Source organism: Lycium ferocissimum, chromosome 12, assembly GCF_029784015.1.
Source record: "Lycium ferocissimum isolate CSIRO_LF1 chromosome 12, AGI_CSIRO_Lferr_CH_V1, whole genome shotgun sequence".
In the NCBI taxonomy this organism is placed as follows: Eukaryota; Viridiplantae; Streptophyta; class Magnoliopsida; order Solanales; family Solanaceae; genus Lycium; species Lycium ferocissimum.
Genome location: NC_081353.1, coordinates 35,523,215 through 35,539,583, shown reverse-complemented (window position 1 = coordinate 35,539,583; position 16,369 = coordinate 35,523,215). Strand labels below are relative to the sequence as shown.

The 16,369-nt window shown below is 34.5% G+C and overlaps 1 protein-coding gene across 1 annotated transcript; it reads right to left on the bottom strand.

The window, feature by feature from the left end:
- Positions 1-1,930: 1,930 nt before the first annotated feature.
- Positions 1,931-10,098, bottom strand: LOC132040846 (ABC transporter B family member 3-like). Its single transcript, XM_059431528.1, has 12 exons — positions 9,654-10,098; positions 8,953-9,007; positions 8,687-8,862; positions 8,155-8,376; positions 7,837-8,075; positions 6,736-7,261; positions 6,203-6,476; positions 4,964-5,838; positions 4,326-4,592; positions 3,978-4,241; positions 3,591-3,884; positions 1,931-2,553 (listed from the first exon to the last, which is right to left on the bottom strand). The coding sequence occupies exons 1-12, from the start codon at positions 9,969-9,971 to the stop codon at positions 2,200-2,202; spliced, it is 3,864 nt and encodes a 1,287-aa protein (XP_059287511.1). The 5' UTR covers positions 9,972-10,098; the 3' UTR covers positions 1,931-2,199.
- Positions 10,099-16,369: the final 6,271 nt, after the last annotated feature.

Here is a 16,369-nt window from a genome sequence, read left to right as displayed (position 1 = left end):
GAAGCCCCAACTGCCCTAACACGATCTCATCAAAATCTAAATCTTGATGTTGATATAATTATCATCATGGTCAAAAGGAAGCAATCTCAACATATCCATCTTCACCACCACTTGTGAAACTTTTTCTGTCAAGATTGGAAGCCACAGCCTCTGTTGTTCCAAAATGCCCTTTAACAAATCCTATTTTTTCTTGAAGAATCTTGTCATAGAATTTGGCCTCAAACTTTCCAACACTAAGATAAGTAGTTCTGACAATAGAAGCATTCTGACTGCCTTCCAAAACCACCTTGTCATTGAATTCGGTCCCAAACTTTCCAGCCTGATGATCAGTAGTTCTAACAATAGAAGTATTCTGACTGCCTTCCAAAACCACCTTGTCATTGAATTCGGTCCCAAACTTTCCGGCCTGATGGTCAGTAGTTCTAACAATAGAAGTATTCTGACTGCCTTCCAAAACCACCTTGTCATTGAATTCGGCCCCAAACTTTCCAGCATGATGATCAGTAGTTCTAACAATAGAAGTATTCTGACTGCCTTCCAAAACCACCCTGCCATAGAATTCGGCCCCAAACTTTCCAAAGATGATGATCAGTAGTTCTAACAATAGAAGTATTCTGACTGCCTTCCAAAACTAACTTGTCATAGAATTCGGCCTCAAACTTTCTAGCGCGATGATCAGTAGTTGTGACATTAGAAGAAGCATTCTGACTAACTCGCAAAGCCACCATGGTTGTATCCAACTGGAGACCTTTCTGTGGTGGCGACATATGAAGACAACGATATAACACTACGAATGATATGGGATAAATAGTCACCCCTCCAATTTTTCTGTTTCCTGGACACCCAAGAATTCCAACAACATCTCCAACCTTCACACGAGAATGCAATTTAGTAAATGTTGGTTCAAACAAGTCAGAGTCGACTGTAGCTGCCTTAACTTGAACCTTGCTGCCTTAATTTGAACCTTGGCACCTTCACCATATATATCATAGCAAAACAGCCTTGTAGAAACCGCATGTTTTTTCACTATCCTTCCAGCCAATACTTCGACTTGATCCCCAGGAAAATGCGGAGTCTCTAAAACTTCATATTTCTTCACATATTCAGGGATGGACAAAGTTGTGTAGAGATTGTATGGGTAATTCTGTTGTGTCTTCATTTTTTTTTTTAAACTCCAATGAGAAGAAAACCTAATTGAAAACCTAATGAAATCTTTGGTTAAAGGATTATTCCTTTCCTTAATCAAGTGAGGAACAATTTATAACTATTACTCTTTAATTAAATTTGTTAACTATTTTAATACTTATCTAAAAATATTTTGTTCCAATAAAATCCTATAATATGTGACGTTAGAGTGAGTTTGAGAGCTGGTCCGAGATTTTTGAGAAATAATTAACAGATCCTATTATAAGAAGCAAGAAACATAGAAAAAACAATTGAAAATAAATATCACCAGAGAGAAGCAATAACGATTGATAGGAGGGATTAAAAAATATAGCCCAGCTCTTGTAACTTTATTTGAATTTAAGTTCGGTGTACTAATTAATAACGTATATGATTTTCATGCCATCAAGTTAAGCTAACTTATAACAAGCAATTTTCTATCACAAGCCTGATATGATATACTAGAAGATAGAGTAATAACCTGTTATAACTTATTAGAGAAATGTATACTATGATTGTATATAACTTAAATCTTTACAGTATTATTTAGGTACAAGGTTGCTACCCTCTTGTCTTCTACTTGCCATTCTCCTACCCGTTAGTGTAAAATATCTACCTTCCATTCTCCTACCCGTTAGTGTAAAATATTTTAATATACGGTATCGGCATTTTAAAAAGTGAACAAAGGAACATATTGTTATTAACAAATACTAGTCTTGCAAAAGCTATTATTACAGAAATGGGAGAAGGGCTGATGCTTCATTCGTAAGAGGTAGCAAACATCTAATGAAATATTCGAGGTACGTGTAAGTTGGACAACACACCATTATTATAAACAAAAACAAAATAAATGCACTGCTTCATATTTGTCTCCATGTGACCAATAGATCACGGGTTCAAGCCGTGGAATTAGCCACTGATTCTTGCATCAGGGTAGACTGCCTATATGACTATATCACACAACATTGGGTGCGGCCCTTCGCGGAGCCTGCATGAACGCGGGATGCTTTGTACACAGATCTGTCCTTTTGCGTACTACTTCATAGTGGTAGTAGAATTTGATACTAGAGAAGCATAAACACCATCTTGTCTATTAACCAGAGTTTCATGATTTCCTTTCTCCACAATGACTCCATCTTTGATCACTCCAATAACATCAGCTCCTTTAATTGTGGATAGTCTATGAGCCACCACAATTGTGGTTCTTCCTGACCTTACTCTATCAAGGGCATCTTGAACTACTTTCTCAGACTCAGAGTCAAGTGCACTTGTCGCCTCATCTAGTAGTAATATCTTTGGACACTTCACTATAGCTCTTGCAATTGCAACTCTCTGCTTCTGTCCACCAGATAGTTGTGTGCCCCTTTCACCAACTAGTGTGTCATAGCCCTACAAATCAAATCAAATGTGAAGAAAAGAGAAACTTGCAGGTTTTCATAAGATCAAGAAGTCAAGAATGAAATGTCAGAGGACAGAGACAAATTAAGTCTATAATACATGATTGTTTATCTATCTTGACATAGCTATGTTGAGTTGGTATGACTAGATATTCGTGCAGATTTTGCTAAATCACCCCATATATCAGATTCTAAAATCTTTCAAACCCTTAGTTTCTCTTGGTTGGCCAGAATTTCAGCCTGGGCGCCTTCCACCAAAGATAAAAAAAAAAAAACAAAAAAAAAAAAACAAAAAAAACAAAAAAAAACAAAAAAAAAACCTTAGAGCTGCATTACTTGCTGACATCCCAACGAAGAGTCATTATTTGTGTTACATCTTTGAATTTGAGTGAGGGCTTTCATTATCTCTCAAATTATACGTGTTGAAGTATCGAGTTTAAGTAAGATTTAGCAATAACACCACAACTACTGCACCTCAATCCTAAGCAAGTAGGAGTCAGTTGTATGAATCCTCAATGTCCATGTCGTTTCATAAGCTCATCCCAATCCAATATTAGATAAAATAAAAACAAAAATAAACTCCATGTACCATATTGGATTTTGCAGAATGCAATGCATCCTGCATAGTGAATCCATGCAACGTAGGACAGAATGCAATGCCGCACGCAGGATTTTGCGGAAGCAGTGTCGGCTGATTGTCACAATTCGTGTTGTAAGGGGGTTTGGATCTAGGACTATGATGGTTTTAAGGTTTCACTTCTTGTCCCAAAATAATATTTACCTTGTATTATCTCTAATCATTGTTTGGCTATTGTATATACATTTTTTTTTTTTGAACTATTGTTTACACACATATATGAGGATTTTTTTTGTGAAGCAGTGCCGAAGTACACTCCTGGTGTTTCCACCAATGACAGAATGATTACTTAGATCAAGTCTTGCGTGTATGTGAACTTACACTCAGCAATGGAGTATTTTGTAGTCTATACTGATCAAGAAACGGTAGAATTTTGTTCTATAAGACAGTACCTGTTGTAAGCCGCTGATGAAGTTGTGAGCGTTGGCTAACTCAGCAGCAGCTGATATTTCTGCTTCTGTGGCATCACTTTCTTTTCCATATGCTATATTGGCTCTGATTGTGCCATTGAACAATATAGGCTCCTGGCTTACTAGTCCCATTTGTTCTCTCAACCATTTCACCTTCAGCTTTTGAATTTCCATTCCATCTAATGTGATTAGGCCTGAATCCGGATCGTAAAATCTTTGCAACAAGGAAATAACTGTTGATTTTCCGCTCCCACTTTCTCCCACTAGAGCAACCGTCTAACATAAAAAAACAATTTTTTCATCAAATTTTTTGACATATAGTGTTATAAGACCGCGAAATGGTTATGGCGATAATGCAATATAATTTACCTCCCCAGAGCTAATGGCTAGGCATAGATCTTTTAAGACTTGAGTCTCAGGTCGACTTGGATAGTTGAAACTGACATGCTGAAACTCGACGTTTCCTTTCACATTATCTAATGTAATACCTGAGTTTTCACTCGAATCTATCTTGGATTTCCGGTCAAGAAGTGTAAAGATAGAAGATGCACCAGTTTTGGCTTTGGTGGAGTCGGGAGCAAGGCCGCCTGATTGAGAAATCGCGGTAGCTGTCAAGCTAAGACCATAAAAAACCTGAAACTCAGAACTAGAAAAGTTAAAATGACAAAAGAAAAGAAACTTATAAAGAGAGACTTGATACAAGTTCTTGAGGCTTACCCGAAAAACCTCAGCAAATGTGACCTTACCGGACTCAATCAACCGAGCACCAGCATAAAAGCTGGCAGCATAGACAGAATACAAGCAGAACATCGAAAAACCAAAGCCTGCACCACTCAATAGCCCTTCTTTTATTCCAGCTCTAACTGGACCTTCACATTTTTTTTTATACAACAGCACCACTTTCTCTTCAGCAGAGAAAGAAGCCACAGTTCTGATACTTCCAACTGCTTCACTAGCAACTTGACTCGCATCCTCGTATAATTTCTGCAGAAAAATTCTACTTGCGTAAGCACTAAGTAATCCCTACATAACTAACCCTTACATGACTAATACCTGCATAACTCTAATCGGCAACCAAACGACCCCTGAGGGAATTCATGTATTATTTTATGCACGATTGAAGACGGAATAACTAATATATGAATAATTAAACCCCGCATAACTCTGACCAACAACCTAACGACCCCTTAGAGAATTTATGTATTATTTATGCAGGGTAGGAGATGAAATAACTAAACCCTGCATAACTATTCTCTGCATTTCTAACTCCTGCATAATTCGAACCAGCAACAAAACGATCCTAATTGCTAATTTTACTTGCAACATGTAGTTAATACAGTAAGTTTGGAGCTAACCTTAGCATCCGCGCCAAAACCACTAACGTATTTCATGTGAAGATATCCATTTAATCCGATTAGAGGCACCATAACTATCATTATGAGTGCCAATTGCCAGCTTGCTTCAAGTCCAATAACTAAACCAGCAAGAGCTGTTGAAGTGTTCTGCACAAGCAAAGCAAGAGATTCGCCAACCATACCTCGAACAGATGCTGCATCTGTAGATAGTCGTGAGCCAATTGCACCAATCGAGTTCTCCTTTCTGTCGAACCAACTAACCTCCATGTAAACTACTTTCTCGAAGCACATTAAGCGAATTCGTTTGATTAACTTACATCCTGCTACAGCAAAAAAGAATGTCCTCAAGGGTGTTGCTAGTAAAGATGCCAATCCTAGACCAACAAATATCAATGACCAATATCTTGAATGCTTTCTTAGTTCATGGGCTGGTCCGTAGAAAGTCTTGATAACGTTAGAAAGAAGTACCCCAAAAATAGGTAATATTAGAGCGTTGACTATTGCAGCAATGCAACCAAGTAATAATGCTGGGATCTCTGGTTTGTTCATTAAGGCCAAGCGACAAAACGTGTTGTCTTTATCCTTCCTTAATACAGCTGTTGAATTAGGATCATGACATTCACCAACTGCTTTCTCTGCTGCACTAACTGAAATGGACGACGAATGATGGCTATTATTCTCAATCCTGGACGAGCCCCTACTTACTGATCGTGTCATGAAAATCTGCTGATTTGATTGGCCTTTGGGACTTATGATTATCTCTTCTCTCTCCAGTTCATTTGAATCTTCCTCTCCTGAATATTTGCTAAGCTCTTGCAACTTTATAAGCTGAACATAGGCTCCTTCCTTGTTTCTCATCAGTTCCAAGTGGGAACCTAAAAGTTTGAAAGGGATAAGAAATTAGTCATCATCACTTTTCACTGAAGTCATCATTTAGATTCTCTCAACAACACAACAACAACAACATATCCAGTGAACTCCCACAATGTGGGGTCTGGGGAGGGTAAGTGTACGCAGACCTTACCCCTACCTCGGAAGATCATGTAGATCTCTCAATTAACAAAATTACATACATTTTCCACTATCGTCTTTATAATCACATTCATTTAGCATGAACTAGATAACAATGGGGAATCCAGCTTACTTGAAATGTGTGACCATTTCATCTAAAAGCTCAAGAGAGAGAGCACTTTTATTTGCTTAATTATATTCTCAACAAATTTTATATATAACACTGACCTTTTTCGATGATTTTTCCCTCCTGAAGTACAGCTATTGTATCTGCATTCTTAATAGTACTCAAGCGATGTGCAACAATTACTGTAGTTCGGTTGATCATAATACTGTCCAACGTCTCTTGAACAATTCTTTCGGATTCTGCATCAAGAGCACTAGTAGCTTCATCCAGAAGTAAGATTTTGGGGTCCTTCAGTATAGCTCTTGCAATAGCGATTCTTTGCTTTTGGCCTCCGGATAACTGACTTCCATGATCGCCAACTCTCGTATCTAGTCCCTGAATTAGAAGAAATAAGAGCCAACAATAATTTTTACAAGCTAGTAAGAAATTTAGTTAGCTATAACTTGATGGAAATTTAATGTCATTACGTTAAAATTCATTACTAATGGAATCCAAATGATCTCTGGATTGATTTGAAGATCCTTTCATTTGGCTAGAATCCCTCACTTGAACTAGATCTTGTGGAATCATATTGAATATTTAACGGTACAGAAACAACTTATTTAATGGTACAGAAACAACTCTAAAGTCTTACCTGAGGTAATTTATCAATGAAATTGGATGCGTTGGCAAGTTGAACGGCAGCTTTAATTTCCTCAAGAGTTGCATTATCCCTTCCGTAGGCAATATTATCCTTTATCGTCGAACCAAACAGCACAGGTTCCTGGCTAACAAGGCCGATTTTCCCCCTGATCCACCTAAGCTGAAATTCCTTGATATTTATACAATCAATCAGAACTTCACCAGCCTGTGGATCATAGAATCTCACTATTAGACTGATCACAGTCGATTTTCCACTTCCACTTCGACCTACTAGAGCTGCGGTTGTACCCTTAGGTATTGATACAGAAAAACCATCAAATATTCTCTCTTGCGGTCTTGATGGATAGCAGAAATGAATGTCCCTAAGTTCAATGTCACCACTAATGTCCAGAAGTTTTTGTCCTTTCATATCATAAGGATCTATGTCCGGCTTTCTGCTTATCGTCTGAAACATCTTAAACGCTGCAGCCTTTCCAGCAGCAAACGCACGCAAGCATGAAGATGTGAATCCTAAAGACCTGTGAAGACGAGGAGAATAAGAAATAAAACAAAAATACCAATAATTAGCAAATATAATTTAGATTAAGGCTTATATATCAGTGTCATCAATACATGTTCCATGCGGATCCAGAATTTTGAGTTTATGGGTTCGAATTCTAAAAAAAGGCAGTTTAAAGTTCTGGATAAATTATTATATATATTAAGTGAATTACTTAATACAAAAACAGGAAATAGCGAAGGAAAAGTACATAAATAAACAGCAAAATCTGCTGCTAATCCTATTTATCGACGGATTAACGACAGAATATCAAAAAAATTGTTAGCTATAGCGATTTAGCGACAAATTAGCGAAGAAGTTCGTATCCAATTCCAGTATTTTTTTTTTTTTTTTTTTTTTTGGTAGTGAAAGCTATTGGGTTCTGCCAAACCCATAGCTTTCTTTCTAACTCCGCCCTTGTGTGTTGGTTTGCGCTCCATATGTGTCATTCATTTGCAATGAATTTTGGATGTTAGATAAAGAAAAGCAGGTGAGTGCCCGTCCTATGGATGAGAGAAACTAAACAAACAAAGAAAAGGGCAGAACGGAACCTACAAGGAGCCAGTCAGTGTAGCCATAATGACATTCATTACATCTCCTCCAGTATAGTTGTGGTCCAAAATCATTTTTGCGCCATACCATGTTGCTAAAGCATAACTTGTGTAGAAAACAAACATTAAAACACCGAGCCCGAGCCCTGAAGCAAAACCCTCCTGTACACCAGAATGGTAAGCTTTGTTTAGTGAACTTTGATATTCCGAAATAGCTCTTCTCTCTCCAGTGTACGACGCAACCTGCACGGGTGATCAAGCAACTTGGTGAATGCAAACTTTTGAAAAGTGAAAAAAAGTCATTTTTTCCAAATCTTCATACAGTTCTAATTGAGCTTATTGTCTGTTCAACCACAGTTGCAGCTTCTGAATAAGCAGTCTGCGCACGTGATGCCAGTTTTGCTAGAAGGATAGTCATGACAGCAGAAGAGATGACAAGTGGAGGAATCGAAGATAACATGACCAACGATAAACGCCACCCCTTAGTAAAAGCTATTACGAATCCTCCTACGAATGTAGCTGATACCTGGATAAATTTTCCAACCTGCAGTTTAATGTAAATGCAGTACAGTCAGACCTCTCTATAACAATCATCCAGCATGACAATATTTCACTATAACACCCATGTTTTCTGTGAAACCGATCATATTTCACTATAACACCCATGTTTTCTGTGAAACCGATCTTTCCTGTTATATTATATTATATTTTCGCTATAGTAGCATTTCGCTGTAGCAGCCAAAAAATATCAGAACAAACGATGTTCTTATAGAGTGGTGTGACTGTACATCATGCTAAGTCTTCTAGATATATCAAAAGGTAATGATGTAGATAGGTCTGTCTTGCAAAAATACCTTTTGGCCGATGGCATCTTGAATAGTAAGAGTATCAGTGGACAGGCTTTCAATAATAACACCAGTGTTAGTCTCCTGATCGAAAAATCCAATATCTTGTCTTAATACAGTTTTCAGGTATAAACATCTGATCCGAGCAGCCTGCCTTTCGCCTGTGACCGTCCAGCACGCCACCTCTGGAAAGATGTTAATATGAGTTAAGGGAAACTACTTTAACAATGCCATGAAAACAGAAGCATGTATACTGTTATGGAAAGTATACATACGGGTAAATGTAGCAAGACCTGAACCGAGAGCCAGATACATGAATTTAAGGGCTACCTGGAAAAAAGTAGGACAGGAAACAAAGTAAGCATTAAGATGAAATAACGCTATTTCATTTTGTCAGAGCTTCTACACAACAATCTGATACAGGCGTTTTGATGAGAGGATTGATAGGCTTCTACGTTGGCAACCTTCCAAAGAAGGGTGCACAACTGCACATGACACCTTAGACAAATCTGATATCGAAAGGGGAAAGGAAAGTGAAGTGATATATCAGATGAAACACAAATGTTCATGGTAGAATCAATTTTGGGCTCTATCTGGCGTTGCCATGGGACATGTCTCGTGAGTTCTCCTTACATGTCATGGACTCGAGATGGCACAAATATGGTATCAGAGTTTGGACTTCCATGATGGTGGGAAACCTAGGATACTATGTCCTTAAGGGTATATGTTACCAGTGACGGAAGGCGAACTGATGAGGACGGGTCGAGAGAGTATTCACAGGATTCTAAGCCAACAAACTTTGAAGAAGGCGAACATACAAGCCCTGAGGTAAATCACACGTTGGAAATGGGGGCAAATGTGAAGTGTTGAGGTCTGATGGGTCAAAGAGACCATGCATGCCATGAATTTGGGCTGTGACAGACAGATTATCAAGGAAAGACAACCAGAACAGCATTCTATTGAAAATTCCTTGTACCTTTGAAACTTCACCAACAATTTTTTCGCTATCCACGGTCATTCCAAATGAATCAACTAACTCCCCAAACAGTACAGCCATCAGGGGAAAACAGATTCCACTACCAACAGCTGTGACCGTACCAATAATCATCAATGCATGATCTATGGGATCAGCAAAAGACAACAGTTTAAAATATGGAACTTCATCAGCAGCAGCCCCTTTCTGTTTTTCTGTCTTGTCCGATACTCCTCCACGATTGGAGCCTTCTGAGGATTCTAGAACTTTATTTTCCCTGTTATCGGTGCCTCGTTCAGTTGAAGTCTCTTCTGACATCATTCTACTTCAGTGTGATTCTCCAACGATGGAGTTATTACTAGCCTGTAATCATGACAATAAAGCAGAATAAACATAACTTTGAAAATGAAATATAAAAGATAGAGTATGGTAGTGGTACATCATGAACTAATATGATCAAAAGCTAGACTTAGTCCTCTGTATTTCTTCTTACGGCATCCATCTAATGGGAACATGTAGAGCATAGTAACAAGAACAGAAAGATAATGAAGCTAAAGATAATGAAGCTAGCCTAATTGGGATTATTTAGCTATGTTAAATGATAATAAACTGCAAACAATTGAAAAATTAGATCAATTTCAATTACTTGCTGCTCTTGCAGTTGAAGATCAGTCAGGAATGAGATGTATAGGACAATAACTACTCTCTTGTATAAATAGTCTTTCAAGTTTCAAATAGAGTTCAGGCAATGCCACAAAAAATAATGCTTTTGATACACAAAGATATATTTTTCCATAGTGTTTAGACATAATATACTTAAGTTAAGTTAAAAGTTTGTTCTCTGTGACAACTTAATTTTTTCGATGAGATAGTCGCATACTTAAAAATTGTATCAGAGTAGGCACGAGGTCCTTGGTTCAAATCACACGGCTACCCAAGAAAAAGAAAGATATATTGTCACATGTTTGACTGGTGTAAAAAAGTCAAGCGTGGGCACGAGGGGTGAGTTGAGAGTGTGGCGGAGCCAGAATTTTTACTACGGGAATTCAAAATATAATGAGTCAAACACACGAGGAAGCCAAGCTAATTCTGCATTTGCCATATATATATTAAAAATGATTTTCAACTTGCAGATACAAGGTAATTTTTCAGTGAATAGATCCAAATAAACCCCTTGTGCGACATGATATAATTAAGTTATAAGTCTATGATAATTTAAACTTTTCGATGATATGGCCGCACACTTAAAGTCTTAAACAACTTTCACTAATATCAAGTTAAATAGCTTTTGGTGCCTAAAAGAATATTTGATAGCGCCACAATGACGCTCAAATCATCTGCAGATAGCATAAAATCCAGTTACATATCTTCCAAAATGTCACAAAAGTACCAATGATTCTATTGTTTAATTAAAACTTGTACGGATCATTAATTCTTAATTATTTATTTAAGCTAAAAGCATCATTCTTGAACTGCTTCTATATGTTTTCTGCTAATTAAACACAAATCATAGTAATTAGTGACGAAGACTAATAACAATTCTTGATGTTTTTGATGGAGCTACTTTGCAATTGATTTTTGTTAGTTAATTTATATTCTATATATTTAATATTTAATCGTAATAAATTAATAGAACATGATGTACTTATTAAATGTACATAAGTACTTTTGAGAACCACTTAGCTCAATTCTATGGACAAGAGACTACAATATGAATTGTATCACAAGTTTCTTATATTAATTAAATATTAAATCAACATAAAGTATAAGCTAGGGAAAAGAATAGCTTAACCACTCCATTACTACTAATATTAAGTTACAGTAGACTGAATTGAGCCACCAAGAGTTAGGAATATTATTTGCATAAATTCCAAATAGTAGCTGACCAAAAAAAAAAAAAAAAATAGAATCCTCTACTTTACCTTGGAAAATCAAAGCAACAGACCAGTTAAAAAGAAAAAGATTTTTTTTTTTTTTAAAACTTAATTTTACTGACTATATAAGTAGTATATATCATAGAGGAACAGAGTGGTGGGATGTTGGATAGTCACCAACAGTTATTTAATTAATACTTGTACGCAGATTTAATTCATAAATTATTTGTTTAAGCTGAAAGCATCATTGCTGAACAGCTTTTATGTGTTTTCTGCTAATTAAACACACATCATAGTAATTAGTGACAAAGACTAATAACAATTCTTGATGTTTTTGATGGAACTACTTGGCAATTGATTATTGTTAGTTAATACTTAATCATAATAAATTAATATAATAGGATGCAATTATTAAATGTACATAAGTATTTTTGAAGACCACTTAGCTCAATTCCATGGACAAGAGACTACAATACGAAATTATATCACAAGTTTCTTTTATTAAATTAAATATTAAATCAAAATAAAGTATAAACTAGGGGGAAAAAATAGCTTAACCACTCCATTACTACTGATATTAAGGTACGTTGACTGAATTGAGCCACCAAGAGTTAGGAATATTATTTGCATAAATTCCAAATAGTAACTGGAAAAAAAAAATAGATTCCTCTACTTTACCTTAGACATCAAAGCAACAGAATATATAAGTAGTATATTTCTAATATATATAAGTGGGATGGAGGGACGAACACAGCATCAGATAGCTGTACCATAAGCTTTACAAATTATACACGTAATAAATACTTGTACCATAAGCTATATAACTTGTTCACCTTGCCCAACTATTTTTTTTATCTCGCATGGACATTATGTCATAGTACTTAATATTTATTCTCTTCTCATGTATAGACATATGCACTTCAATTTTAATTAAAACACATTTATTTTCTCCGTACACTTTTACTAGTTCATTTTTGACTTTTCACGTTAACTTGCCGAATATTTATTCCTTCTATGTATAGACATATGCAGTTCAATTTTAATTCTCCTACGCAAATTTATTTCCTCCATGTATTTTTACTTGTTCACTTTTGACTTTTCACATTCTTTAAGAATTAATAAATCCCACACGGATATATGTCATAGTACTGAATATTTATTCTCTTCTCATATATACACGTGTGCACTTCAATTTTAATTCTTCGACCCATATTTATTTCCTCCGTGCACTTTTACTTGTTCACTTTTGACTTTTCATGTTCTTGTTGAATATTTATTTTCTTCTCATGTATATATGTATGCACTTCAATTTTAATTGTCCGACACATATTTATTTCCTCCGTGCACTTTTTTTGACTTTTCACGTTATTTAAAATTAATAAATAAAACTCCTTTGTCCTATATTTATATATATATATTATATATATATATATATATATATATATATATATATATATATATTAATAAATGAAAGATGTGTCTTGTGTGTGTGTGTGTGTGTGCCACATTATTATACTTTGACTTTTTACACGTTTTTTAAGAATTAATAAAAATGAAGTACTCCTTCGTTCCATATTACTTGGCCACATTACTAAAAATATATGTCTATTTTTTTATTCTATATTTTTCTTCTTTTCTATTATACATAAGTGTGGTGGACTAACACATGTATAAAATATTGTACCACAAGCTATATAAATTGTACATTTTAACCAACTACTTTTTTATTCCACGTGGACATATGTCATAGTACTGAATATTTATCTCTTCTCATGTATACACGTATGCACTTCAAATTTAATTCTCCGACACTTTTATTTCTCCGTGCACTTATACTTGACTTTTGACTTTTCAAGTTCTTTAAGAATTAATAAATGACGTATATATTTTTCCGTCCCATATTACTTGGTATACTACTAAACTTTTTTTATCCTCATGGACATATGTCTAAAAATTAATATTTATTCTCTCCTCATGTATATACGTGATGTGTTCAATACAATTCTGTATACATATATATATATATATATATATATATATATATATATATATATATATATATATATATATTTACTAAAAATATATGTCCAAATTACTTTTTCATTTACAAAATCAAGATAAAATTAATTAAATTTTTCCCATCTTAGTCTCTTCGTCCCATATTACTTGGCCACATTACTGAAAATATATTTCCAAATTATTGGTTCATTTATAAAATCAAGATAAAATTAATTAAATCTTTTCCTTCTCACCCTTAGAAATAAATGTTCTTAAAAATAGTCAATTTTGATTAGAATGTATTTATTGGAGAGAGATATGGGTAAGATAGTAAAATACATCTTTTATTTAAGATTTCTTAAGGGGCGTGTAAAAGGGAAACTGACAAGTAATATGGACGGAGGGAGTATAAATTTTACAATAATATTCATATTTATTGGTGTATATATCTCAATAGCCTTCAAAAATGATTTGAAAATAAGTAATTAATGTGAATGGTAAAATTAATAATAAGAACAAAAATTTCTTTCTCTGATATGTTAACGTGGACGAAGTAAAAGTAAATGTAGGGAAGACTTTTATCCCCATTTTTCTTCTTTGTCAATACTTTAAACGTGAAGAGAGTGACGAATAATAGCAATGCAAATTTATGCCAAAAAATAAAGTTACATAAATTATACACTTTAACCAATACTTTTTTATCCCATATGTGAATCATATACATAAAATATCAACATTTATTCTATTTCATGATACACGTATGCACTTCAATTTTAATTCTCCTACACATAAGTTGTTCACTTTTGACTTTTCACATTCTTTAAGAATTAATAAATGAAGTATATATTTTATCATAATATCCATATTTATTGGTGTATAGTCTCAATAGCCTCAAATGATTTGAAAATAAGTAATTAATGTGAAGGGCAAAATAAGAATAACTAAAGTGATGGTACATAAATACATTTTGTATATGTTGCTATATATATAACAATTAGAATATTTTTAAAAGTTATTTTCAAAATACAAACTTTAAAGACTGACTAATTAAAGTGAATGGACATGTGCATGTATTGCTAGTATCATAAGAGTAACGGAGTGGTGGAGTGTTGGATAGTCGCCAATAGTTACCGATAATTCAGTAGACAAGTAATTAAATTTTAAGCAAGTAAAATTGTTTTTTTTTTCTTTTTCTTAATGGTGAATACAAATGTCATACATAGCATTGACTTCTTGATCTTCATTTCTATTAATGTTTTCTGCTGTGAAAAATAAAGTTCCAATAACTGATTTTATTAATGATAAAATATAGCAAGGATAAAAGTTGGACTGTTCATATGTGAATCAGCCTTATACATAAAATATTAAATTGTCATCTAACATTTAAATTAACTTACAAAATTTTAGACCACGAACAATGTTTTCTCATAAGATTTTCAGTTTGCTTAAAAGGGATCTTTAGACTGTAAATTAGAAGGTTCATAAGTTGTAATAGAGTGGGAAAAAAAAGGGCAAAGGTGTAAATATACCCCTCGGCTTTGCGATTTAGAGTAGATTTCATCGTAACAAAAGTGGTGTATATATAGTCCTTCGTTAAAAAATGGTGCAAATATCATGCCATTACAAAATGGTCAAATATACCTATTTCGCTGACGGGATATTTTAATAAAATCATTTAGGTTATTTTTAAATTAAAAAAAATGTCACTTGACTTTAAAAAAAATCAACCCATTTTTTTTAGTAGACATACTTTTCTAAAATCACATAATAATTTTTTTTGATGGGTTGGGTCTGCTTCGTTTAAAAAAATGAGTAAACTTATTTTTTTTAAAGTTACGAAGATATTTTTTTAAACGAATCAGACCCGACACACTAGAAATGAAATTACTATGTGGCTTTAGAAAGATATTTCTACTCAAAAAAAATAAGTAGACTTTTTCCTAAAGTCACGTGGCATTTTTTTAATTAAAAAACAACCTAAATGATATATATATATATATATATATATATATATATATAAATCGTAAAATTGAGGGGTATATTTACACTTTTGCCCAAAAAAAGGCGAATTGTGTATTTACTTGTGCTCTGGGGCAAGCCACAAGGGCTAAAGCAAAGAGCTTTTCACATTGGCCTCAAATGGTGTATAGAAAATGATACAGTTTGGTCATGGAGAAATTGATCCTTTGTTACTTCAAAATTGCATCAAAGACAATTGGTTAACACCATGGAGGCTTGAAGGTACTGTAAATGAGATAAAGAATTTGATAACTTATTAATCACACTATAATTACCAAACATTGTTACAATGAGGCCAAACAGGTTATAGATAAACTGGGCCCCCTGAGTCACAACAGAGATGATGTGTACACACTCTTTTTGATAATCTACCAAGACAAGTTAGATGTTTGTTAAATGTGGAGAGATGGCAACTTCCCCCATTTTGAGTCAAGAAGAAAAATCCAGATGTGCTTGTACAGCCACCTTGGTTTACCGGCTTTAATTATTGCCACTCTGTTTTGCCTGTATTCTTTGAATTGGTGATGGTCAAGAAAACATTTCAAATTTCATCAGCTTGGTTCACCAAGTTCTCACCGTGTACAAGAAGTAACCTTGTGATTCTTTGCTCATAAAAGTCTGATTAACAAGGAATATCACCTCTGCAACTCCACGCAACACAACAATATATTTACTTGTAAAAGGCTGACCAACAAAAATTAACTTTATAACGCTGAATATTCGGTATTAAAACCATTTAAGTGAAACAGATCCCACTTTACCACACCAAATCATACATACATAAAAAGAGTTTATCAAACAAGTAACAAAATCACCTACTGCGACTCT

Coding starts and splice junctions, on each gene's coding strand:
- LOC132040846 (XM_059431528.1), bottom strand. CDS start 9,971: ATGATGTCAGAAGAGACTTCAACTGAACGAGGCACCGATAACAGGGAA. Junction 7,262..7,836: donor GCTACACTGACTGGCTCCTT/GTAGGTTCCGTT, acceptor TCGTCTTCACAG/GTCTTTAGGATTCACATCTT. Junction 6,477..6,735: donor TCATTGATAAATTACCTCAG/GTAAGACTTTAG, acceptor CTTCTAATTCAG/GGACTAGATACGAGAGTTGG.